Raw genomic sequence first — 24,886 nt, 5'->3', positions numbered from 1 at the left:
ATGGAAAACTATTTTGACGATTACGCAAAAATAACTGTGATTTAGCTCAAAGAAATTGTGATCAGCCGATTATGTAATCATTGTGACATGCCTAGTTGGCAGACGTATAGGAAGAATCCGACTACAGATCCCCCCCACACACATACTCTCCCGAGCCTCCCGCCACACCCCGAACAGTGAAAGAGGGCAATGTTCTGCGTTGATGTCCCAGGCATTCGAGGGTTTGCACTCGGTGACAAGGTGAGAGTGAGCAGCACGGCTCTGGAACATTCCCTACTGCTTTGAGGAGTCTAAACAGAATGCAGTTGGATGATTTCTCTCCCTTTCTGCTACTGAACCGTAAGAAGTTGGGCCTGCAATAGGGATGGGACGATATGAAAATGTCATGTCACGATTATTGTGACAAAAGAAATCGCGATCAAATCAAATCGAAATCCATTATCCTGTGTGGAGCATTGGCCGAAAAAATAGCAGATCTACAAGCTCACAACGCGTTGCGACGTGTTGTGAGCTGCTATTTTTTGGCAAAGACATTTGATAGAGATTGAAAAAAAGACTGTATCAAGTACGTATATTATAAGTGCCTTTTACCAATTATAGAGGGTTTAAGTGGTACTGGATATGCAGCTCGGCAAATAAAAGATGAATTGATCCCAGTGCATGACGGAGCACGATATCACGATAAATTAAATCTCCATGATACGATTATCGTGAGTATTTTTTTATCGCGATAAACGATAATATTGTGTATCGTCCCATCCCTAGCCTGCAATGGTTATGTTATGCAATGGTGTGTCAGACGAGAGCAGGGATTGAGCTGTTGGACTTAAAGGGGAAGACCACCCATTTTCAATATTGAAATATGTCATTAGTATACCCTAGAGGAGTTGTGTGGAAATAGAAAAAAAGGTCCCCCTCTTCTGTGTTGCCTAGAACTGGAGGATTGATTTTGGGGTTTGTATTGTAAAGTACAACTTGATGACATCACACATTGTACTTTACAATACAAACCCCAAAAGCAATCCTCCAGTTCTAGGCAACACAGAAAGGGGGGAACTTTTTTTCTATTTCCACACAACTCCTCTAAGGTATATTAATGACATATTTGTGGGCTCGCCTATAAGGCGAGCACACTTTAGATATTGTCATTATTTCTATACTATACTATACTAGTCATATCAAGTTCTCCTCAAAACTTCGGTTCCTTTCTACTCCTACATACTTAGTGAGAAAATGAAAATAAAAACATCAATGTGTTCAGTTTACAGTGGCGAAGTGTGCTATTATTTTTTATAGCAATCGGCCAAATGGTGGCGCTGTAGGAAGCCTTCGAAAGTGCGATTTTTGAACAGGTATAGCTCATGCTGTGTTATACATACAGCCATGAAACCTGTATACACTTATGCGTCTCCTCATGCCGAACAACTTTTACCCTCTAACTTTTGACCTCTGACCTTTAGGTCTCCCACAATTCGGAATTATATGAAAAACAGTAAAAATCTATCTCCTCCTGGGATTTTCGTGTCAAGTGCACAAAACTTTTTTCACATGAACTTTGAACCTATATCTACACAGGCTATGTGGTGAGAAGTTTGTACGTTAAATAATGATTTTTTTAATAATTCAATATATATTGCGGTTTTATGCAAATTATTCTTCGGCCTCTAAATCATACATGCAAAGTTACACGTTCATGGCATTTGGCAAAGATGTGGAGGGTTAGTCAAAGTATCACTGAAACCAATTTTATTCCAATCGGCCAAAGGGGGGCGCTATACGAAGCGTCTGAAAATTCAAACTTCAAATGGGCATAAGTCATGACTCGTTTCGTTTGAAGACATGCAACTTGTTACACGCGTGCTTTGACTCAAGCGGAAGACATCTGTGTCGTTGTTAAGTAAGCTCCGCCCTTCGATTTTCCGCCATTTTGAGCAGTTTGTAAAACGCGTAAACCCGCTTTTATTCTGGAATTTTCGCGTCACGTGCACAAAACTTTTTTTACGTGAACTTTGGACCGATATCTAAAGATCTGTCAGATCGGATTTCTTTAACATTGAAACATGCTTTTTTAAATAATTCAAACAATATTGCATTTTTATGCAAATTATTCTTCTGCCTCTAAAACATACATGCAAAGTCACATTTTCATGACAAAATAGTGTAGAGGGTTAGTTCAAATATCACTGAAACCAATCTTACCCCAAATGGCCAAAGGGGGGCGCTATATAATTTTGAGCAGTTTGTAAAACGCTTAAACCCGTTTTTATTCTAGGATTGTTTTTGCAATTTGCATGAAACATTCTACACGCAATCTAAGGACCTTTATCTAACATGCCTATGAAGTGCACACAAAAAAATTATAAAATAATAATAATAAATATAGCTGCAAGCAGCGATAAAGTGTCCAAAGCCAAAAACACCTCAAATCATGAACACAGCCTGGGATGTGCGTGAAATCTTGCAAGCACATTCCCAATAGGTCAAGGAACAGATACCAACCTTCTCACATTGGCCTGTTATAGCGCCACCAGCGGGTCAACTTTTGCACAACACATTTTTGGAACAAAATGGACCAATCTTTGACGTCAGTAACGTCAAAGAGAGCACTGCCTGCGATCTTGACGTTTTGTACTTTTATAGCCATTGTTTTCCGGCTTGAAGCGAGCCCACAATTGTTTCGAAGGAACAATATTTTTCTAGTTCAATATTGAAAATGGGTGGTCTTCCCCTTTAAGGTCTGGCTTCTGAACTGTTAAGGAACCAAGTAGAGGCAGATACATGATGTCTGCTGACACGCAATGTCTTTACTCAGTCACCTCGCAGACAACATTGGTTTATTTTGATCTATAAAGCGATGCTGGGTAAACTTCCATCTCACCTCTGTAACCTTCTGTCCCAGCTCTGCTTCTTACCAGCTACAGTCCTCCAAGTGCTTTTTAACCAATTAGGACCCGATTCTACAAAATGTCTTCTAAATCCTAACAGTTTTCTGAAAGCCGTATGTTGCAAACTTGCAATATCAGTGGTGCCCAAATCTTTCATGTCAAGGACTGGACCCCGAAAATGATATGCGTTTGGCCGCGGACCCCCCCCCCCCCCCCCCCCCACCCCCACCCCTCCATGGACCTCCAGAAGCAAAGATTTGAGTAGAATGTTCGCTTTTAAAAATAATTAGTGATGTCATCACGTGCGCATCCCTCATCAAAAACTCATTCAAGTCGCCCAGGGACTCATTCATTGTCATGGTCCTGGGGTCCCGGGGATGCGCCTCCATTGGAGTCCATGTTAAAATAATTTACCGGGTCGCGGTAAAAGAAAAACATTTTAAAATTCCACAGACACCACCATTGTTCATGGGTGAAAGCATCCTACTTTACCCTACGTTAACACAAATAAAATCCACGTAGAAAGTCTTAAACAGGCGATAGAAACGTCAATGCTTTGATGTTTTGACTCCGCCATTTTGCGCGCCCGAATTCATTAGGGGCACATGTTTTAGTAGTTTTAGTAGTTCTAAGTTCAAACATTAGCCAAATTGTAAAATAAATATAAGAAATAGGCAAACATTTTGAAAATAGCCGATCTACAAGCTCACAGCGCTCGAAAACATTGTATTGAGGACTCATAAAACTTTTCTGGGACCCATTTGAATGACCACCTGTGGGTCCCGGACCCATTACATTGAAAACCTAGTAACATCACTGAATTATATATTCAAAGATGTCCCCAAATGTTCATGATTTTTCAAAAATAGCAGATCTAGGCCTGGACCGATGGCGTAGCCCTTAGCTGCATGTCACCCCATTTCCTGTCAGCCTGCCCTATGCTGTCCTGGCAAATAAAGGTATGAAAGCCCCCAAATAAATCTTAAAAGAATAAAATAAAATTGGACAAATCTGGGGCAAACAGCATTTTCCCACTGTGCACCGGTCCTTGGTCATGGAATAATTTACAAAACGATCTCAAACTGGACACGAACTGTCCATTAATGCATTTAAGGTCATCATAAAGGATGCGGTTAAAATCGGTATGTGATTGTTTTACCTTGAGGCCAAATGTTTAGCTTTCTTAATGTTTTTTATTGCAGATTTATGTTTTATACTTATGTTGTATTTTGTCGTGGTGTGATTATTATAAATAAATAAATAAATCTTGGAATTCTAGCGTAGGCCAATCAACAAATCACAATTGAACCCCAATGTTTGCTGGCCAATTAAATCAATCAAAATATCAATGAAACCGGTCCCGTCTAATCTTATTTGACCATCTTGACAAAGTCTTCAGCTACTGAGCCTATTAAATAAATTGCAGTTTAACTAGATTACATGCTTTGTCCAAGACATGCCAAATGAAATAAGCCGACCATCACCACTTGATTTCATAGCTACTAGGAGGATAGACCAATTGGATATGTATAGGTTGAATTAATTTCAATACTTTAAGAAACAAACAACCAACCAACCAACTAGGGGTGGGCGATATGGAAAAATACAATATCACAATATTTTCCCAAGCTGTATCACGATACACGATTTTATCACAATTCTTTATTCACAGCTGTTTTTATGGTTATTTTTCAAGTTACTTGACAAAAACTAGACTCTCTGGGTTCCTTTTGGGAGATCTAAATTGAACTTTACAAGTGGAGACCTTGACATTTTAAAGTTTGAGAACTACTGATTTAGACCAAAATGCAGGTTTAAATGAATTCTGCAATGAATCTCTGTATTAACGATTAAACAGGATTTTTTTACAAGGCTCCCTCAATTGTTTTACAAAAGATACGATACCTTTGAAAAGGCATATCGTGGAGACATTGTATCGTCTCAACGATAATTATCACCATATCGCCCACCCCTACAACACACACACACACACACACACACACACACACACACACACACACACACACACACACACACACACACACACACACACACACACACACACACACACACACACACACACACACACACACACACACATTCACTTTTTATGTCTCCTGTCCTGCATCAATATAGCCAACAGTTCTTCCTTAAATATAATATAACATACATCCAAAAGTCACTCAATCCGCTCGTCACTGGACCATTTCTCATACACTCAAGGGCTACAGTTTAACTAAAACATTGTGCTTCCAACATATTCCTATTGGAGATGGGAGTGAGTGAGTCAGGGAGTGTTTCATTAGTTTAGCAAGCATGCAAAGCTTTGCTACTGTACTGTAACTAAGCTTATTTTGAGAGAGGAGAGAGAGAGAGAGAGAGAGAGAGAGAGAGAGAGAGAGAGAGAGTGTGAGAGAGAGAGAGAGAGAGAGAGAGAGAGAGAGAGAGAGAGAGAGAAATCCCTGATTCATAAAAAGATTGTACAATAATATCCTTCACCCACAAACCCTTTGGGAAACAAATTCGCACATAAATAAAGTCCTACGACCCTGCCCTGTTTATAAGTAATTTATGGATTACTGGACACAAGGAGAGTGAAAACCATGGCCAGATAATCTCTCCTTCTCTCAATAGAAATCTGATTCTGCTGATGTATTGAAAGGCTTTTTCATTATTTTTTTGTATTACTTTACTATTCTACATTTTGCTGGAACACTGTGGAGTTCCGACTTTGACTGAGGTTTGTTGACCTATACTGTACAATACATGTACAATACCATTTTTATTCCCAATGATAAAAATCAATAGAGTCTCGATTACAGTAATAAAACAGACAGGTTCCTTGTACTTTGTAAAGATTTGCACTCTGTTCTTCTGTCAGTAGGCTTCAGACAGAGGATGTAGTATGTCTTCGTGAAGTCACTAGATTTTTAAGCACTTGAACCCTAGCGTCCTTTTGCCGGGGCAAACATTCGCTGAAAATAGCTGATTTTGCAAGCTCACAACATGTCAAGTTGTTGATACTGTAGAGCCGTTCCGATACCAGCATTGGAAAAGCTGGTATCGGCCAAGGACCCCTTTGTTTCATTGTTTGACAACACGATCATCAGTGTATTTTGGATTCATGTCAATTTGTGTTTTCAGATATTTAACCACTTGAACCGTCAATGCTGAATAAACTTGACCGTTCACTCTGTACTTAGTTCTTTTTACCCTCTACACCAAACCTCTTTGCCGAAAGTAGGCGATCTACAAGCTCACAAAAACAATGCCTCATCCATATCAATGGATATTCAAAATGCCTGCATGAAAGTACTTAAAAGGCATATAGTATGTAACTTTTTCCTGTGTTTACATAACACATTTTTGACCTATCATTTCCCTTTATACCAGCAGTTATCAGCCACTGGAGTAGTGTGATGGTGTTTACCTGCAGAAAAACACTGCCCTCTAGCCGTATTTCGGTGTGTTTTGGTAGACAAGGTAGATGTTTTTAGGCTACCAAAACAAACCGTGAAAACACCAAAATACAGCAGTTAAACACCGAACAGACTACTCAAGTGGCTGGTACCAGCTCACAATATAGATATATCCAGATATATCCAGACTGCTGGTATAGAGGGAAATGATCGGTAAAGATGTTCATCATTTTGTTATGTAAACATAGAGAAAGATTACATACTATTACTATGCCTTTAAAGCAACCACATTTTGGGTAAATATCAAACTACGGTCGTTCTTAGCATCAGACACAGCGTCATACAAGTCAAATTTAACACACATCCTTCCGACTTCGGTGCTGAGCCAAACTGCAAGGGCAGAACGATCATTAAACTCACTTTTGAAACAAACCAAACTTTATTCTAGCAAGCTGCTCATTTTAAAAATGAGTAGCGAGTCCTTCCCAAGTCCATTAACAATTTAATGACGTGACCATGTTCTTACAACAGCGCCAGCAGAGTTGAGTGGTATGTCCACTAGAGATGTAGCTGTAATGCTCAACATTCTATCCCTTATGAAACTATCTTGTTGAAGCCTGGTGCATGTCAACAAAAGCCACAAACTAAGTGTGATGTCTTTCTACGACAGTGTTTTCCCCAACATGGGATCAAATCAGATTTGAGTAACACAACACATTCCTTAAGACTTGTTCAACCTGCGTAAAACCAATCCGACTCCAATCTTGATAAGAAATCGGATTTGGGCTACAGCCAAAGCCATCTCCTGTGTCCTATCCTGGGTCAGGTTAGGATGCACACCTGGTCTCCAACACTGTTTAACAGGAGAGAATGAAAGACACAACATTCATTTGGACACTCACCCGTGTGAGAGTGTGTGTGTGTGTGTGTGTGTGTGTGTGTGTGTGTGTGTGTGTGTGTGTGTGTGTGTGTGTGTGTGTGTGTGTGTGGGGGGGGGGGGGGGGGGGGGGCATTCACCAGAAATGAACCGATCTACAAGCCCATAACAGGTGAGGGTGTTGCAACGTGCCACATTTTGAGCTTATAGATCTGCCATTTCTGGTGAAGAGGAGGTCTGGTGTAGAAGGAAACAACACTCACCCCGTGAGTGTGTGTGTGTGTGTGTGTGTGTGTGTGTGTGTGTGTGTGTGTGTGTGTGTGTGTGTGTGTGTGTGTGTGTGTGTGTTTTATGAGTATGTGCTGTGAGTGAGAGTGAGTGTGTTAGGCCTAAAAAAAACAACTTTGGTTTCCGGTTGGCTGTCATTTTAGGGCCGAGTAGGTAGGGAATTTATTTTATTTTATTTTTTATTTTTATTTTTTTGTGGGCATGATGGGTAGCAAGGAATTTTATTTTATTTCCTCATGGGAAGGATGGGTGGGTAGTTTTTTTCCTATGGCAATGATCGATATGCTTCTTTTTTAATATATTCTGTTTTCCTGAGTTACCAATTTCTAAATCATTAAATGGTTCATACCCAGGGGGCAAAGGAAGGTGTGCTGCATTTGCCCCGACATAAAAGGTTGTCCACCAGAAATATTATCTATGACCCAGTAGGATCACAACCTATATGGACAACCCGGTCAATTTGTACGGCAAAGTTCCAATATGGCCGCCTCAATATTAGCCCCTATTAGTTTTAATGGGGGGTGAATAGGGAACATTTTTAAACTGAGGGATATTTCCACGAAACTTCACAGGTTGATCAATGGTATACATATGAACATTTTTTGTATTGCAAGTTTCCATGAAATCCAATATGGCCGCCACAATATGGCCGCCATAATGTAAGGACCCAGAAAATAGGTTTTGCCTCTAACTTCTGAACCAGATGAGCTAGAAACGCAAACTTGGTGTCTATTTCATGGTGTCTGACCATGGGAGACTCAATGGAATAGCTAATTTTATTATTGGGTGTGTCTGGACCTTTATTGTGCATATTTGCAAGATGGTGGACTCCCAAAATAGAGCTTTAACATAATTTCTACCATGATTGTTGACTGCTTTTGAAAATACAAGCAATATGAATCCATTTGCTAAGAGTTATGGCACAGAAGGGACTTATACCTGTATTATTCTTGAGTTTGCATGTTGTCAAAATGGCTGTAAACGAGATATTATATTTCCTGTCCGATTCTACTGTATGTAGTTGTAGCAATGACTTCAGATAAAATCAGAGACCAAAACAATGTATCTTAGAAATTATTGTTTTATTTAAAAAATTAATAAAAAAGAGAGAGATTATCTCAATGAAATGAATGCAACTGCCTTTTTGGGTCTTTCACACATAGACATGCACATGCTTTCCAACAACTTCAGCTTCAGGGAAATTATAATGAACACATGATTAAAACAGGCTGCATTATAATGCAAATAATTGCTAGTCACTATCACTGTCATGTGTACCTATCCTGCTGCATCTTGTCTCCAGTCCTTGGCAACGACACCCCAAGTAGCATGCAATTCCCTTCTTCGCACATGAACAGTTTTTCTGGCAGCCTTTGATACAGCTACATGATATTGCCTTGTCCATTGATATAGGCCAGGCTGGCTCTGTAGATGGACAGGGGACTGCCTTCCCATGGCGGCAGCATGATATAGGCATCTATATCATGCTGCCACCCACCTCCTAGACCTTCCAGAGCTGTGGGTGAGAACAGAGCAGGATGCATATCTTCCTATCCATCACATGGTCTCAGCCCTTGGACTCGCACAGTGTCGTGCCCTGCCCTTTATTCACAGCCTGAGTGGCAGAGATACCACCAGCTATCCCTTTTTCACTGGAAAGAAGGCATGGTTCAAGACCAGCATGGGTCTAGATATCCCTGCACTTCAGGAGTTTGGTGAAAATTCCTCTTATTCCCTCTCAGAAGATGTCAAGAATCAGGCTAGAGACCTCACGATAGCTGTATATGCATCAAAAGCTGACCATTCGGAGGACTTTGACCTGGCAAAGCTGAGAGTGTACAAGTTCCTAAATAACCGATCAACCCTGTTGAAGCTGCTGCCACCTACAGAAAATGCCTTTGGCCTGCACCTGAAAAGAGCTGCTCTTGCAGCCATAATAGATAAAACTGCACACATCGCGAAGCCAGACATCCCTTGCTTCACTGAATATGGATGGTCTCTCAGTGATGGGAAGGCAGTCCCCTGTCCATCTACAGAGCCAGCCTGGCCTATATCAATGGACAAGGCAATATCATGTAGCTGTATCAAAGGCTGCCAGAAAAACTGTTCATGTGCCATCCATCCATCCATCCATCTTCAACCGCTTATCCGGAATCGGGTCGCGGGGGTAACGGTTCCAACTGAGACTTCCAGATTTCCTTATCCTGCGTAACTTCCTCCACTCCCTCTGGGAGTATACCGAGGCGTTGACAGGCCAGTCTGGAGATATAATCCTTCCATCTGGTCTTAGGTCTGCCACGGGGTCTCCTCCCAGTGGGACGTGCATCGTGGACCTTCCTAGGAAGGCGCTCGGGGGGCATCCGTACTAGATGCCCGAACCACCTAAGCTGACTCCTTTCCAAGTGAAGGAGCAGCGGTTCTACTCCAAGTCTCTCTCGGGTGATTGAACTTCATGTGCGAAGAAGGGAATTGCATGCTACTTGGGGTGTCGTTGCCAAGGACTGGAGACAAGATGCAGCAGGATAGGTACACATGACAGTGATAGTGACTAGCAATTATTTGCATTATAATGCAGCCTGTTTTAATCATGTGTTCATTATAATTTCCCTGAAGCTGAAGTTGTTGGAAAGCATGTGCATGTCTATGTGTGAAAGACCCAAAAAGGCAGTTGCATTCATTTCATTAAGATAATCTCTCTCTTTTTTTATTAATTTTTTAAATAAAAAAATAATTTCTAAGATACATTGTTTTGGTCTCTGATTTTATCTGAAGTCATTGCTACAACTACATACAGTAGAATCGGACAGGAAATATAATATCTCGTTTACAGCCATTTTGACAACATGCAAATGGATTCATATTGCTTGTATTTGCAAAAGCAGTCAACAATCATGGTAGAAATTATGTTAAAGCTCTATTTTGGGAATCCACCATCTTGCAAATATGCACAATAAAGGTCCAGACACACCCAATAATAAAATTAGCTATTCCATTGAGTCTCCCATGGTCAGACACCATGAAATAGACACCAAGTTTGCGTTTCTAGCTCATCTGGTTCAGAAGTTAGAGGCAAAACCTATTTTCTGGGTCCTTACATTATGGCGGCCATATTGTGGTGGCCATATTGGATTTCATGGAAACTTGCAATACAAAAAATGTTCATATGTATACCATTGATCAACCTGTGAAGTTTCGTGGAAATATCCCTCAGTTTAAAATTTTTCCCTATTCACCCCCCATTAAAACTAATAGGGGCTAATATTGAGGCGGCCATATTGGAACTTTGCCGTACAAATTGACCGGGTTGACCATATAGGTTGTGATCCTACTGGGTCATAGATAATATTTCTGGTGGACAACCTTTTATGTCGGGGCAAATGCAGGTTTCCTAAAAAAAGGCTGGTTTGCCCCCTGGGTATCATGTACACTGCACTTACAAAACAGTGTCTGAAAACAACAAACAATAAACAATTGAGAAGCCGACTTGTCTCTCTCGTAGTAAGTTTAGTACGTCGTTAAACAACTCCTCCTTTTTGTTCTGAGCTTGTTTGGCGGTGGGCAAGTGCACGTTACGTTGGGCTGCAAACAATCCGATTCCGAGGCTTCCTCCTCGCATCTCAGGGCTAAATATTTAAAGTCGAACATGGCCAAAACAGACCCAGCCTGAGAGGCTAGAGGCTCGGTGGGCGTAGAGAGTATGTCGACTGAGATGTGGGTCCATGCAGGGGTTGACACTAAGGTCTCAGAGGCACTTGCCCGTCGGGCAAGTACAGGTCATGTTCTACTTGCCCTCAGGTCATGGCCACTTGCCCTCATAATCGCAAAATCGTAACATTTGAATTAACGTTCATTTTAACGTATTTGTTACCTTCTACTTGCAGTGATGTTGCTAGGTTTTCAATATAATGGGGGACCCACAGGTGGTCATTCAAATAGTTCCCAGAAAAAAATGATGGGTCCCCAATTAAATGTTTTTGAGAGTTGTGAGCTTGTAGATCAGCTATTTTCCAACATTTGCATCTTTCTTGTATTATTTTACAATTTGGCTAGTATTTGTTTTTATAGAATAGTTTGATTACTTTTGATGCAGCAATGGTCTTTTTTTCTTGTCTTTAAATTTATCTAAAAAGTCCTTAAATTATTACTTCGTTGTCATCTAGGGACCCCCCCAAAATCATTTGGGGACCTCTGGGGGGTCTCGACCCACAGGTTGACTCACTTGACTGAAGTGGAAGGGAGAATGTCGTTTTAGTGGATGAATGAAAGTGGAGCAAAGATATTTGTTTCAAGACAGTTAGAAAGTGTTTATTGCTCTGGTGTTTTCTTTTTACACACTGTGATTCTCTTCGAATGCTTTATGCTTGTGTCGCAACCCAGTCTATGGTCGCAACGTGAATGATCTGAAAACAAAGTTGTGCGTCAGAGCGGCTCTTGGCTCGCTCCGATGCCGACTACCGTGTGCGGTTCGCGGCAAGCTTTTCTGCGTGGTTCGCTGAAAAGAAAGGCGGTCACGGCACGTCGCGATGGTAAAATCTTGCTCTTTCGAAAGACTATCATTTCGTCCGGAGGGTTTTACCGACTCACCCCACGGAGGTTAAGGTTAGAGTTGGGTGTAAAAAAGATGACATGTAGAAACAGCGAAGGTATCCCCGTCGCGACAGACACTCTTTGGAGAGAGGATTGATCCTGCAAACGTATTCACATTTAGGTTTTGCGCGAATGAAACCCACTGATTTATACATAGTTGCAGAAGTTGCAGCTGTGTGCGCGTCGTGTCTTCATCATAATGTGATCTTGTAGATTAGCTGTTTTCGACGGAGGCACGGAGCACGCACGTGTTTGCGTGTGTGTGTGTGTGTAGGGACTGGGGAGGAGGGATGGACTGAGGGGGGAGAGAGAGAGAGACGGAGCAGCACTTTAGTGCAATGACGCATGAATAGTAAAACAAAACATTTGCGCACATGATATTTTAGACGAAAGAAAACTTTGATTAAACTTCGCGAATGTGGTCGCACCAAATATATTTTTTGTAAGACGTTTTTGATCGACTCGGTCGGATTTTGACTTAATTTTATTTATTTTCACTCCAAATGCCAATAAAATCATCTGGGTCGCACGTATTTAATAGGGTCGGTCGCCAACCGGAAACCAACATATTTTTTTGTTAGGCCTTAGTGCTGGACTCTATTGGGTGAAAGTCTATTGGGCAACAAAACAAAAGCATTTCACTCAAGTTATCCATCATCATCATCATCATCATCATCATCATCATCATCATCACCACCACCACCACTGATGGGTCTCTTGTGAAAACAAACTTTCGCCACCTCAACGATTAAGGCGCTGTACCGACATTTGCGTGAAACATCTTCTCCGTATCGCTCAGAATGGCCACTGGGGTGCGCCGTACTAATGCATTGTCAATGGAAGGTTGTTGTGTTTTGTCGTTGCCGTGTCTCTTGGCCAAAAGACATGCTGCGGTTGAGCTAGAGACACGGCAACGACAAAAAACCAAACAACCTTCCATTGACAATGCATTAGTACGGTGCCCCCAGTGGCCATTCTCAGACGATACGGAGAAGATGTGTCACGCAGCTGTGTGAGTCCAGCCTCAGAAACCAATTCACTGACTAGTCTTACGCTGTGTCAACAACAACACCGGTCTTAAGCTAGGATACAAAGCGGTCGTTCTCAAAGCAGGGGTCCAGCCAGGGACCCTGGCTCTGGGTTCCAACCAAGTGGACCCTTACAGGCCTGTCATTCTGAAGGTGTACAAAATGGAACCAAATGGACCTTTCGGTTCCATGTTGCAGTGTACACTCTTAAGAGTTATGGGGGTCCTCTAGCCTGATTTCAGACTCAGCTCACGCTTTAGTCTGAAGCTGTGCCCCATTCTAAATGATTTACGGGGGAGGGACTTTGCGAGTGTGCACGAGCGTGCGCGTGCATGACCGCGCGCGAGTGATCGCGACGCATCGTGCTCGCGACACACGGTGATCGCGACGCACGGCCGCGGTGTATGTGTTTGTGTGTGTGTGTGTCTCTGTCTGTGCCAGTGACTGCTTCCACACAGAACTGCGACCAGAAACATGTAATCAACATTAACAGCTTGTGAACTCAGCGTGTGCGTGTGTTTGTGTGTATGTGTGTGTGTGCCTGTCGTGTGTGAACTTCGTTTGAAATCGTTTCAACTGCTGCGCTGATTGGATATTCGTTAGACCTACCCCCCACCCCCCGCGCTCATTGGAGCAGCCGAATTTTTGGGTTGCTAAAGCCGATTCCTCTACTCAGCTCCAGACCAGAGAAAGAGTCCACTCTGAGAGTGGGCGGGGTCTATGGTCCTCCAAATTAAACTGTTTCAAGAAGCCCATTCACCTGAAATTAGTCGATCTACAAGCTCACAACGTGTTGCAAGTTGCAACGTGTCACATTGTGAGCTACTGAACTTATAGATCGGCCATTTCTGGTGAAGAGGAGGTTTGATGTAGAAGGAAACAAGAGCAGACCAAGTAAAGAGCCAGCTCAGGTCTGTTTCACTAAAGTGTTCAACTCCAACTCCATGCATGTCCGTGACAGCTTAAAGAGTTCCCTTTTAAATATCTCTTTATGTCGTTTAAAAGGCGTGTGACATCATGTGAAACAGTGCGATTGTGTCATCTTTGCATGGCTCCGCTGTCGTAATGACAAGAAGTGCTGAAATACAACGGTTTGGTGCCACACATACTTGTTGTGACAGCAGTATTTTACTACTGGGGTCTGAGCGGAGGGGCCTTCTCTGTCTGACGTACACAATGTTGTTATGTGTGTGTGTGTGTGTGTGTGTGTGTGTGTGTGTGTGTGTGTGTGTGTGTGTGTGTGTGTGTGTGTGTGTGTGCTTTTTATGAGTATGTGCTGTGAGTGTGCGTGTGTTAGTGGTGGACTGATGGTATATAATAAATACCACAAAACTGTCGCCTGTGTTCATGCAAAGTCTATTGGGCAACAAAACAAAAGCTTGGGCAACAAAACAAAAGCACTTCACTCAAGTTATCCATCATCATCTTCATCACCACCATCATCACTGATGGGTCTCTTGTGAAAACAAACTTTCGCCACCTCAACAATTAAGAAACCAATTCACTGACTTGTCTTACGCTGTGTCAACAACAACAACACCAGTCTTAAGCTAGGATACAAAGGGGTCGTTATCAAAGCAGGGGTCCAGCCAGGGACCCTGGCTCTGGGTTCCGACTTGGACCCTTACGGGCCTGTCACTCTGAGCGTGTACACAAATGGAACCAAATGGACCCTGGTGGTTCCATTACAGACACTCTCAATATGTATGGGGGTACTGTTTCGAGAACCATTGTAGGGTATGTAATATAAAGCGCTAGCTGTGTTGGAAGTATCATCAGGCAAAAAGCCGTGCCAGGCAGCGGTGCCTCCTCGCTCTGTCATCGGCTGCAGCTGCAGCAGTGAACAGCTCTGCTCTGGGGGTGTTGTGGTGTTGTGTGGTGTGGGGGGGGCCGGGGGAGAAAAATAAAATAAAATAAACAAAGCCAATGAAATAAACGCATGCATGCAGGCCTGGAAATAAACATTGCCACCCCCACTCCCCGGACTTGAGAGAAACGACTATTATTATTTTGGTCAAAACGAAAAATGCCCGTTTTCATCCATATAGCATCTACGCCGGGCATGTATGCGTGCGTGTGTGGTGGAAAGGGGGAGGAGGGGGAGATGGAGGGGGTGGAGAGGGCGACGTTTGCACGATGTTTGGATTAAAAATGGATTACTTTTCTTTTTTTTTTCTCGCATGCATCGTCTCGCCACCCTGCAATGCATTGCTCCCCCCCCCCCCACTCCCTCCACCCGATCCATGTTGGAAACAGTTCCCAACATCCAGAGCCTGTCTCTCCCCCTCTCTCGCCCCCATGATCAATCTCCAGCCCACCGGTAGGTGGGCTGGAGATTGATCATGGGGGCGAGAGAGGGGGAGAGAGTACGGTTAGCTCTACGGTCGGGTCTTGGACTCTTGGTCTTGGTTTCTTTTCATTCTATCCAGTCTAAACCACCACCCTCCAACACGATGCCGTCAGTCCAAGTCCAGTCCACCACCAACCAACCAACCCTATCCCCAGCCTTTACCTCCTCATCCTGCGGACATTCAGGTATCCTCCTCCCCGCCGCGGTGGTGGAGGAGCAGGTGGTGGAGGCGGCGGTGGGATCGAGCCCTCCACTGCCGCCGCCGGCGCCCGCCGCCGCCGACGCTACTCCCGCTACTCCTCCCAGCTCGTCGTCGTCGAGTCCCCGCTGTGGACCGTGGTGGTGGCGGTGGTCCTCCGGATCGCCGCGGTCCACCATGGTGTCTCCGTTGAACACGGGCGGTGGGGACTCGGCGCTGCTCAACGCCGCCATTTTAACACTGCGAGAGCAGAGCAGCAGCAGCAGAGAGAGGAGGAAAAAAAGAAGAAGAAAAAAACTGAGTGGAAAATAATAGGGGGGTGGGGGGGGGACGTCGTGATCCTCGCTGGCCGGTAGGGGGAGACAGAGACGCAACCGGCTGCTTTGTTTTTTGTTTTTTCTAACAGGCCACTCAGTAGGCTACTCAAGTAAGTCAATGTAGCCTACTTAAAGGGAATAGATATTTCACTTTAAAAAAAAACTTTTGGTCATTGTATCATCTAGTCAGGCTTTTATGAACACCCTGAACAGTTTTTAATTGGCTTGATTCAATATTTAGATATTTGATGTAAATGTTATCAGTCCTAGTATCCAGGAGGGCCCCATACACACCCACTGTAACTTCAAACACCATTTTAACCATGATAGATTCATTAAAAACACACATTATTATTATTTTTTCTGGTGACTCATTACTCAAATGTAATACAATAAAAGAATATTACAAATAAATTAAAAAGGTTATAAAGTCACCAGAAAAAAAAAATATTTTTTAATGAATCTATCATGGTTAAAATGGAGTTTGTAGTTACAATGGGTGTGTATGAGGCCCTCCTCCTGGACATTTACATCACATAATACCTAAATATTGAATCAGGCAAATTAAAATCTGTTCAGGGTGTTCATAGAAGCCTGATTGATGATAAAATGACCAAGGGGCATAGCTCAGGGGTAGAGAAACCGTTATTAGAACACGAAGGGTTCCCAGTTCGAATCCGGGCTCCCCCTGAGTTAATGTCGAAGAGTCCTTGGGCAAGACTCTGAACCCCTAGTTGCTCCCGGTGAGTAGGATGGTGCCTTGCATGGTTTCTTCCGCCACCGGTGTATGAATGTGTGCGTGAATGGGTGAATGTAATGCTCAATCTATGTAAAAGCGCTTTGGATAAAAGCGCTATATAAATGCACCATTTACCAAAAGTTTTTTTTTTAAGTGAAATATGCCTTTAATTACTGACAGGGACCGTGTGTGTGTGTGTGTGTGTGTGTGTGTGTGTGTGTGTGTGTGTGTGTGTGCGTGCGTGCGCGTGCGTGCGTGCGTGCGTGCGTGCGTGCGTGCGTGCGTGCGTGCGTGCGTGCTTGCGTGCGTGCGTGCGACTAGTATCTGCAAATCTGCAAATGTGTACATTTTGAAAGTAACCTATACCTACCTGGCTATGGCTGGGACAGGCTGGGTACAGACAGCAGTTGTTCCAGTTTACACATCAGGCCGGCTATCAGGGCCTGTTGAGCTGTATCAAACTTGTAGGCTTATACATTCACATTTCAAGGATCCCCAGTTCTGTATGCATTATTAGACCAAGATACCCATAACTCTTGAGAGGTTCACATGGAACCAAATGGACCCGTATTGGTCCATTTGGTTCACAGAGTTACAGGCCTGTAAGTAAGGCTGGGCAATATTGGGAAAACCTTCGAATTTTTTGATTATGTTGTTGAATACCTCGTTATCGATATTACTCACGATATTAGTAAAAACAATTGCATTATATCGTTTTTAAAGTTTTTCTGCTTTAGGTCCACTGCCTGCCTAACCCAGATAATGAATAGCATATCCATGCGTGCAATTACTTATTTCCATTTTCCAACAATGGTTTTATTGAAATAGCTACACCTGGTTACAGGTTGCTTTTTTGCATGTGCTACTACGTGAGGTCGTGCATGCATAGCTTGTCTATTAATTAATTTGACACATACACCAATACCTAATTTCAAGCAGTCTTCATTATATCTACCTTGCATGTTGATACCTCGATATCGATATATTTTCGATATATTGCCCAGCCTTACCTGTAAGTGTCCAGTTGGTTCCTCTTAGCTAATCATAATTTAACAGAGGGAAGGGAACCCCCTCGGTTTTAATACTTTTACTTTGGTACTCTTACTCTTCCCATTTTGAATAGAGGCCTTTTAATTTCCTTTTGTGTGTGAACCCAGTCTGTTTACAGTACATAAAGCCATACAGTACATAACATGGCCAGAGAACAGGTGCCACACTGCAGCCTGCGTTGTATAATTAATGACGTTTAGGGATTTGGTATTGATACAAATATCAATACCAAATATCTTACAATCTCATTAATATATTCTCACCATTATATGAGTGATCATTTGAAACAGGATAGTCACTCAGTGTTAAAGGAGTAGTTCACCCCCAAAATGCAATTTTTTTCTATTGATTACTCATGCCATGGAGAGTAGAGTTCAATAATATTTTTTGGTTTTTTGTCACATTCCTAAGACAAAAATTTGATTTGAGTAAATTTACCCCCATTGATTCCGGATGGTGACCCGTTTCGAAACGGGTCACCATCCGAAATGAATGGGGGTAAATTTATTGTTATCACATTTTTTGTCTTAGGAATGTGACAAAAAACAAAAAATATTATTGAACTCTACTCTCCATGGCATGAGTAATCAATAGAAAAAAAGTCATTTTGGGGGTGAACTACATGTCCTAGAAAGGGTGTGTGTGAACTACGTTATATCAACATACCGGTAATGACAACTTGTTCATTGAAATAAACATGTGAACAGGTATGTTTTCTCTTCACTGTCAGCCAGAAACCTTCCCATTCAAAATTGTTCCTTTTTCATAATTTAAAAAAAAAAAAAAATGTTTTAAAATAGTGAAAATTGCTGATCTGCAAGCTTTTGCAAGAGCTTGTATAACGAACAAAACATGTTTTACACCTGTAAACCTGTATTTTTTGTGATTTTGTCCACACATTTTCAGATCCTCCAACAGTATTATGTTGCTGATCATTTGACAGAAACCATTGATCGTTCATGTTTTATTTCATGTTTAATACATGTGAAATCAAAACACCATCGTTTTGTATTGTCTCCTCCAAACAAGACCCAAGTTGACACATAACAAGGCCAAGTTGATGCATAAACATTAATGGACAGAGAGCATCTTTACAGCTTTTTCATGAACGATCATATTGATCGCATGATCAAAAGTGCATTCAAAAGAATGTCCCGTCTTCCACAGCGAGTTGGGTGGTTGTCACAGTTCTGAAATAGAACGCTGCCAATGCACTCTGTCCACCCACAGAAAGACAAAACACAGTCTGAGGTTCTGTGAGCCTGAAGATCCAGGGTCATCAAGTCTAGGTATATATCCTTCAAGTTCGGACAGAATCTCATTTTTTCTTGGTGGCTCGCTTTCCCTCGCCCTTCTTCGGCTTCCCTTTGCCTCGCAGCTTCCTCAAGCGACGCATCTCCTCCTTGAAGTCCTCGTGTTCATCTCTGAGGGGAAAAGAGGGATGAGGAAAAGTATGATCGTTGGGTCATGCTTACTGCAGTCTCAATCCTTGATTCTAATTGGCCGAGGCCCGTACTAAACTACTTGATTATCACACACCTAGGACCGCTTGTGTCGGCATCACTGTGTCTACATATTGTTTATAACATGGGTCTTCAACAGGAGGTCTGGGATCCCTAGGGGGTCCTCAGAGTTAATAAAGGGGGCCAAATCTTTGTGTGATAGGGAACGATGTCAGCAGCCAGGATGCAAGTGACCAGTACTGCGCAAATCGGTGTGACAAGCCCCACAAATCACCAACTTAACTGGCATGCATTTGCTTATTTTGCTTGTTAACTCATTCGTAGTTTACGGCCGTAGAGCCCGAAGATTTTTCTATGTCTTTCACTGCCGGCTTCTCCTACCTGTTAACTGGGGCACTCATCCAGTTCCCATCGTGCGTGATCGGACACTGCTATGCATCGTGTGTTCGCGTATTCCATCAGCTTCTCAAATCATTTTAAATTTTTACAATTGATCAATAAGTTCTCCGTCTGTAAGCCGCGGAGTTTATACAGAAAGCTAACGGGCCAAAATAGACGACGGACCATCCGCTTCCGGTTCACGGCCTCAATGTTATCTGGTCCGCTCAATAATGTGTCCGTTTAGAAACCGATCACGGAGCATTAGTTCCGGCCTATTTTAGTTCCGCTTCGATAAAAACATTTTTTTTAATTAAAGCTTATTAAATCTCCGGGTTCTACGGGCATGGCAGAGAAGGGGTACAAAGGGGTATTTTTTTGGCAGAGGTTGAGTTAAAAGCAACAATTCATTATGACATGACAGTAATATGGGTGCAAAACGTAAAAATGAGTGGATCTAGCCTTCTCTCAATTTACAATTCAGGCATTTAGCAGAATCGCTTTATCCAGAGCGATTTACAGTAGCAAGGTCAACACATACGTGTAATCCCTCAGTAATCTAGGATCATAGTAAACCAAGAACCTAGCATCAGTCTAAACAATATAATATCAAAGCATAATCATTTCGTAGTTTGAAACTATAGGATAGGATACCAGGTAAACAAATTAACCGAGCATCTAAATAATACTTTCTAAATTACATTTGAACCTTTGCATGGTCGTCAAAGCTAGGTAATGTGCTATGTGCTAAGGTGGAAAGTCTTCAGATTACAGCGGAACCTTGATTCACAGTTCACACAGCAAGCATTATGCCAAGATAGAAAGTCCAGACTAGAGGGTTTAAGGCCGGATTTACACTGGCAGCCAAATCCAGCCTGAATCAGATCTGAGCCACATCCAGATGGGAATCTGATTTGTTTAAATGAGTCATGTAACCTGTTGAACTAATTTTAACTAATCAGATTCCAATCTGGATGTGGCTCATATCTGATTCAGGCTGGATTTGGCTGTCATTGTAAATCCGGCCTGTCTTAAACATCCAGAATAGGGGGTGTCCCTAGAGCAGTGACACTTGCACTCAGAACTAAATCTGACATTAACAAAATGCAGCCCCAAATGTATTTAATGATTTTTTTTTGTATCAGCATGGTTAAGACACTGTCCTATACCAACGGATCTCAAGTCAAGTTGTACCCATCTAGTGAACATGTTAATGTTGTCATGGGCAGGTTGTTAGTAGGACAGATATTTACACACTAATGCTGGGGTTAAGTGTTAAAAAGAAAGAACTATAGGGTTAGGGTACCCAAACTTGAAGGCGAGAAGAAATGCAATACCTGAATAGTCCCATAAACCTCAGCTTCTGGGTCATGGCATAGTAGATCCTGTGCTGGGGGTACCAGTCGTACACGTCCTTCCTCTGGGCCATGGGAGGCTCCTTGAACAGCTCCACCACCTTCATGGACCTCCTGTCCGTCGGACGCACCACCTCCCCAAAGATGCGAGCGCTGAGACGGGCCATGCGGACCGCGTATGTGGAGAGGCCGGCCATCTCTCTCTGGGGCAAGAGGGAAAGCACAATCAGTGTTGGAAAATCTTTCCCAGTGATGTGACCCTGCAGTATAGATTCAAGGACCACCTGGGGTTAAGTGTCACTGCTCTAGAGACAGTTGGGGCTGTAATGGCCCTGGGGATCTTGAGGGGGTCCCCAGCAAAAAAACTAAATAATAAACGACCGAATGGATGTCTGTCTGTCTGTCTGTCTGTCTGTCTGTCTGTCTGTCTGTCTGTCTGTCTGTCTGTCTGTCTGTCTGACTGATGGCTGTCTGATATGCATGCTGAAACAGTGCCCAAATATGGAGATGCCTGACATCACTGATATGTCTCAAATCCTACCATCCTACAAGCCGATATTTTCACTTCAGTACACACTACAACAGGCAAGGACTAATAATAGACTAGTGTAAACTTGAGTCCCCTTTTAAAAAATATCCCATTTACAAGCTTACACGTCTTACTCTTTTTTCAATGTTTTAACTACATAGTTCAAAAAAATAGATTGGGTTAGGTTGGTGGTTCAGATCATAGGTTCATAGGCTACTACAGTATAGAAGGAATTGTAGAATTCTGTAGAATGTATATGAGATGCTTAAGTGGTTTCCTGTGTAAATAAGCCAAGTGCTTTCTAGGATCTCCTTTTAGTTGACCTTGTTGTACCAGTGAACTGTACAGTCATGAAACTCTACCTTTTTCTACGCAAACTTCTAATAAAGTTTTCAATCAATCAATCAATCAATGTACTAAATCTCATGTCACAGGTTAAGATCTTCTCTGACATCTTTGATTAACACTAGCCTAAGGATCAAGACTGTCATAGATGTCGTTTAGAGTCTTTGAGTCTTAAGAGTTGTCAAAATCGATCAAATAATACATCCATGATACTATCATGAATGTATTTGATCGATTTTGAAGTCAAAAATCAATAAAAAATATACATATATGACTATGATTGTCTTGATCCAAGGCTAGATTAACACTGGTAAAAGCATGCTAAAGACGTGTGTATGGGTTTGGTTTGTTGACATTCAGAGAACAGCACAGATCCATGCAGAATGAAGGATGGTTTAGTATGATGACCGCACAGGAACGTACCTGAGTCAGAGAAGACCCGTACTGCAGCCAGTTAAAACCAAAATATTGCAATTCGTCTGGAAATATCACACAAGAAAGCGAAATCTTTGTTTTAATGACCGATATCTAGCTATTAGCTAACCTTCAAGCATGAACACTGGAGTCGACGCCTAATTTGGAATTGCACATGAGTTCTGGGCGGAGGCGTTTGATTATTGTCCACGACATTGCAAGCGGCGCGAAGGCGCGCTCGGGGGCGAAGAGCAGGGCCAGGGCCGCGCGGCCGGCGGAGCGCCGCGCGAGTTACGAAGCCGTGGTGAATGCAATCGTTATATTTATGCCCACGATAAACGCACCGCCGTGCGGTCCAAGTGACCAAAAAGGAGCGCTCCCTAGCGCCGGTTCAGCCAATCAAAAGCTTCCATGGGCGGGGTTTGCCCAGAACGCGTGTGCAATTCCAAATCACGCGGAGTCGACTGGAGCCCGCTTCCGCTTGCGTAACAACGTTGACTTGTCCGGACTAGTCAGCTTCCGTCTGTCTCGAGTATTAATGCTCGACCCGTATTATGTAAATAAATATGCAATATGACTAACATTAAAGGATTCACTGTAAAACTTTAAAAAGAAAAAGTAAAAAGAAAAAAGAAAGAAATCTTGTATTCTGTCCTGGTTTTTGTTGTGCCGTTACCGACACCGTCTCCCCTGTCCCTCTCTGAAAGTCGTACAGAAATTCTGACTGTACTCATAGTTCCTATTAGGCGAGGTTAGTTCCTATATGTACAACATTGTGCAAACACAGCAGCAAGATTCGTGAGCTGCTGTGAAAGGAGAAGGATATGAAATGGAACCCAACCACCCACTCTGCCTGCATGTAACCTTGATACATGAAAACGGTTTCACTCTTTTCACTTACAAGTACATATTTTGTTCTGATTATATTGTATCATATTGTGTACACTTCTGCTTTGGCAATGTCAACGTTTTTCTCATGCCAATGAAGCCCTTTGAATTGAAAATGTAATTGTATGTTTACCGTTATGTAGGCCTACATGGCTCTCATTACAAAAGAGATTTTAACTAATTAATTTTGCATTATTTATATAGGCATATGTTTAACGGTCCTTACAATTTCTAACAGAAGAGGGCGCCAAATACCAAGAAACAAGGGGGTTTGCCTTGTGCCCCCTCAATGGTATTTGCTCTAGTGCCTAACAGTAGTTCACACATCCATCTCTCTGCTGAGTAAGAAAACGCAGGCATAATAATAAAATAACCGTGAGATCAATTAAATGCCAAAATGAAAAACCCATATACGATGTTTGTTTTGACTTTTGAATTGGCAAAACCGGGGCATTTTTATTGCACACATTTTAAACTGAACGATCTAGCTCTAACTCAAATGAATATCCTTTAGGCCTTACATGCCTACCCAAGTACCCTCCCTGGCTCCCTCCCCTCACTGTGCTGTGTGTATGACAACGCATTATGTTTCGTGACATACTGACGTCAGCGATGGAGTCGCACCCCGAAAATAGCCGACCTACAAGCTCGGCCATTTTCGCCTATACGCTGTGTGTCTCTCCACCGGCCAGGTGGTGCTGTTTCAACGGGGGATAAAGCATGCAGAGCCCCGTGTGGATGATGTACCCATTAACACCATTCCTGGGATATTAAATGAAACAAGATACGCAACTTGTGCAAGGCTATCAAAATAAAATTGTGGTTGCATTGTGTAGGTCCTAATTGAATTTGTAATACTCTCAGATGAAATGCTGTGAAATAGCCATGCGTTCATGGGAAAACCTTCTGTGCATTAAAATTAAATCAAGGCAATTGTTTAATGCAACCCATTTAATTACAGCTTCCTTTGCCCAGCAAGGAAAACATAAAATTAATAAAAAGGTGGACAGCAGAGAAGAGAGCATCTGAGGAGAGCCATAATAGCCTATAATTGCTAACTGTTATTATTTGGCATATATAATATTCATAGCAGGAAATAATCAGATGGTTCCACTGGGTGGAGGAAGTGTAGCCTAGTCTGACAGCAGCTTTGTCAAACAAGGGCTTAAACTAGGCTTTGATACTTTTTAGAATAAAGTTTTACAGTTTGTTTTAATATGTACTGTACTGTACAATCCTTTTCTCAGAATATGTATCACTTAAAGGAAGAAAACATTGCTGATATTAACAGTTGGTGTAGAGTAAAATACAGCATGGTAAAATGCTGTAGTGATATTAAAGTAACTTTAATAAATACTCAAGTACTGTACTTTTACTTTACCTGGGTATTTCCAATTTCCAATACTTTTACTTCTACTCCACTATATCTTGGATCCAAATAGGCTACTGTACTTTTACTCCTCTACAATTTTTTGAAAACTTTAGTTACTAGTGACTTTGCAGATATAAATTAAAATATTACATAACACACAATAAGCACTTTAGCGCTATTTTATATCTAGGCTATTTGAAAATAGCCGATCTACAAGCTCACAATGTGTCGCGGTGCGAGTGCGTTGTGTTGTGGGCTTGTAGATCTGCTATTTTCAAACATTTTGTAGCCTACTTTTACTTTTTTGTACATTTTGAATTCCGGACTTTTACTTGTAACAGAGTAAAGCTGGTTGCACACTGCTGCGTTTTTCGTTGCGAATTGCGTTTTTCAGGGCAAGGAG

General features: G+C 42.3%; 2 protein-coding genes across 2 annotated transcripts in view; both read right to left on the bottom strand.

Annotated features, from left to right (window-relative positions):
- Window positions 1-15,605, bottom strand: part of braf (B-Raf proto-oncogene, serine/threonine kinase) — a gene marked incomplete at its 3' end in the record, with an annotated part of 54,045 nt that extends 38,440 nt beyond the window's left edge. The window contains exon 1 of the mRNA XM_080754043.1: window positions 15,597-15,605. The remainder of the gene's footprint in view (window positions 1-15,596) is intronic.
- A 3,131-nt stretch (window positions 15,606-18,736) lies between these two features.
- Window positions 18,737-22,549, bottom strand: mrps33 (mitochondrial ribosomal protein S33). Its single transcript, XM_080754637.1, has 3 exons — window positions 22,233-22,549; window positions 20,918-21,138; window positions 18,737-19,163 (listed from the first exon to the last, which is right to left on the bottom strand). The coding sequence occupies exons 2-3, from the start codon at window positions 21,130-21,132 to the stop codon at window positions 19,058-19,060; spliced, it is 321 nt and encodes a 106-aa protein (XP_080610763.1). The 5' UTR covers window positions 21,133-21,138; window positions 22,233-22,549; the 3' UTR covers window positions 18,737-19,057.
- Between the last annotated feature and the right edge of the window lie 2,337 nt (window positions 22,550-24,886).

Source organism: Nannobrachium achirus (genome assembly GCF_963921795.1).
Source record: "Nannobrachium achirus genome assembly, chromosome: 23".
NCBI lineage: Eukaryota > Metazoa > Chordata > Actinopteri > Myctophiformes > Myctophidae > Nannobrachium > Nannobrachium achirus.
The sequence above is the reverse complement of the archived record's forward strand: the minus strand, read 5'-3'. Positions and strand labels throughout refer to the sequence as shown.

Coding starts and splice junctions, on each gene's coding strand:
- mrps33 (XM_080754637.1), bottom strand. CDS start 21,132: ATGGCCGGCCTCTCCACATACGCGGTCCGCATGGCCCGTCTCAGCGCT. Junction 19,164..20,917: donor AGGTTTATGGGACTATTCAG/GTATTGCATTTC, acceptor TTTTCCCCTCAG/AGATGAACACGAGGACTTCA.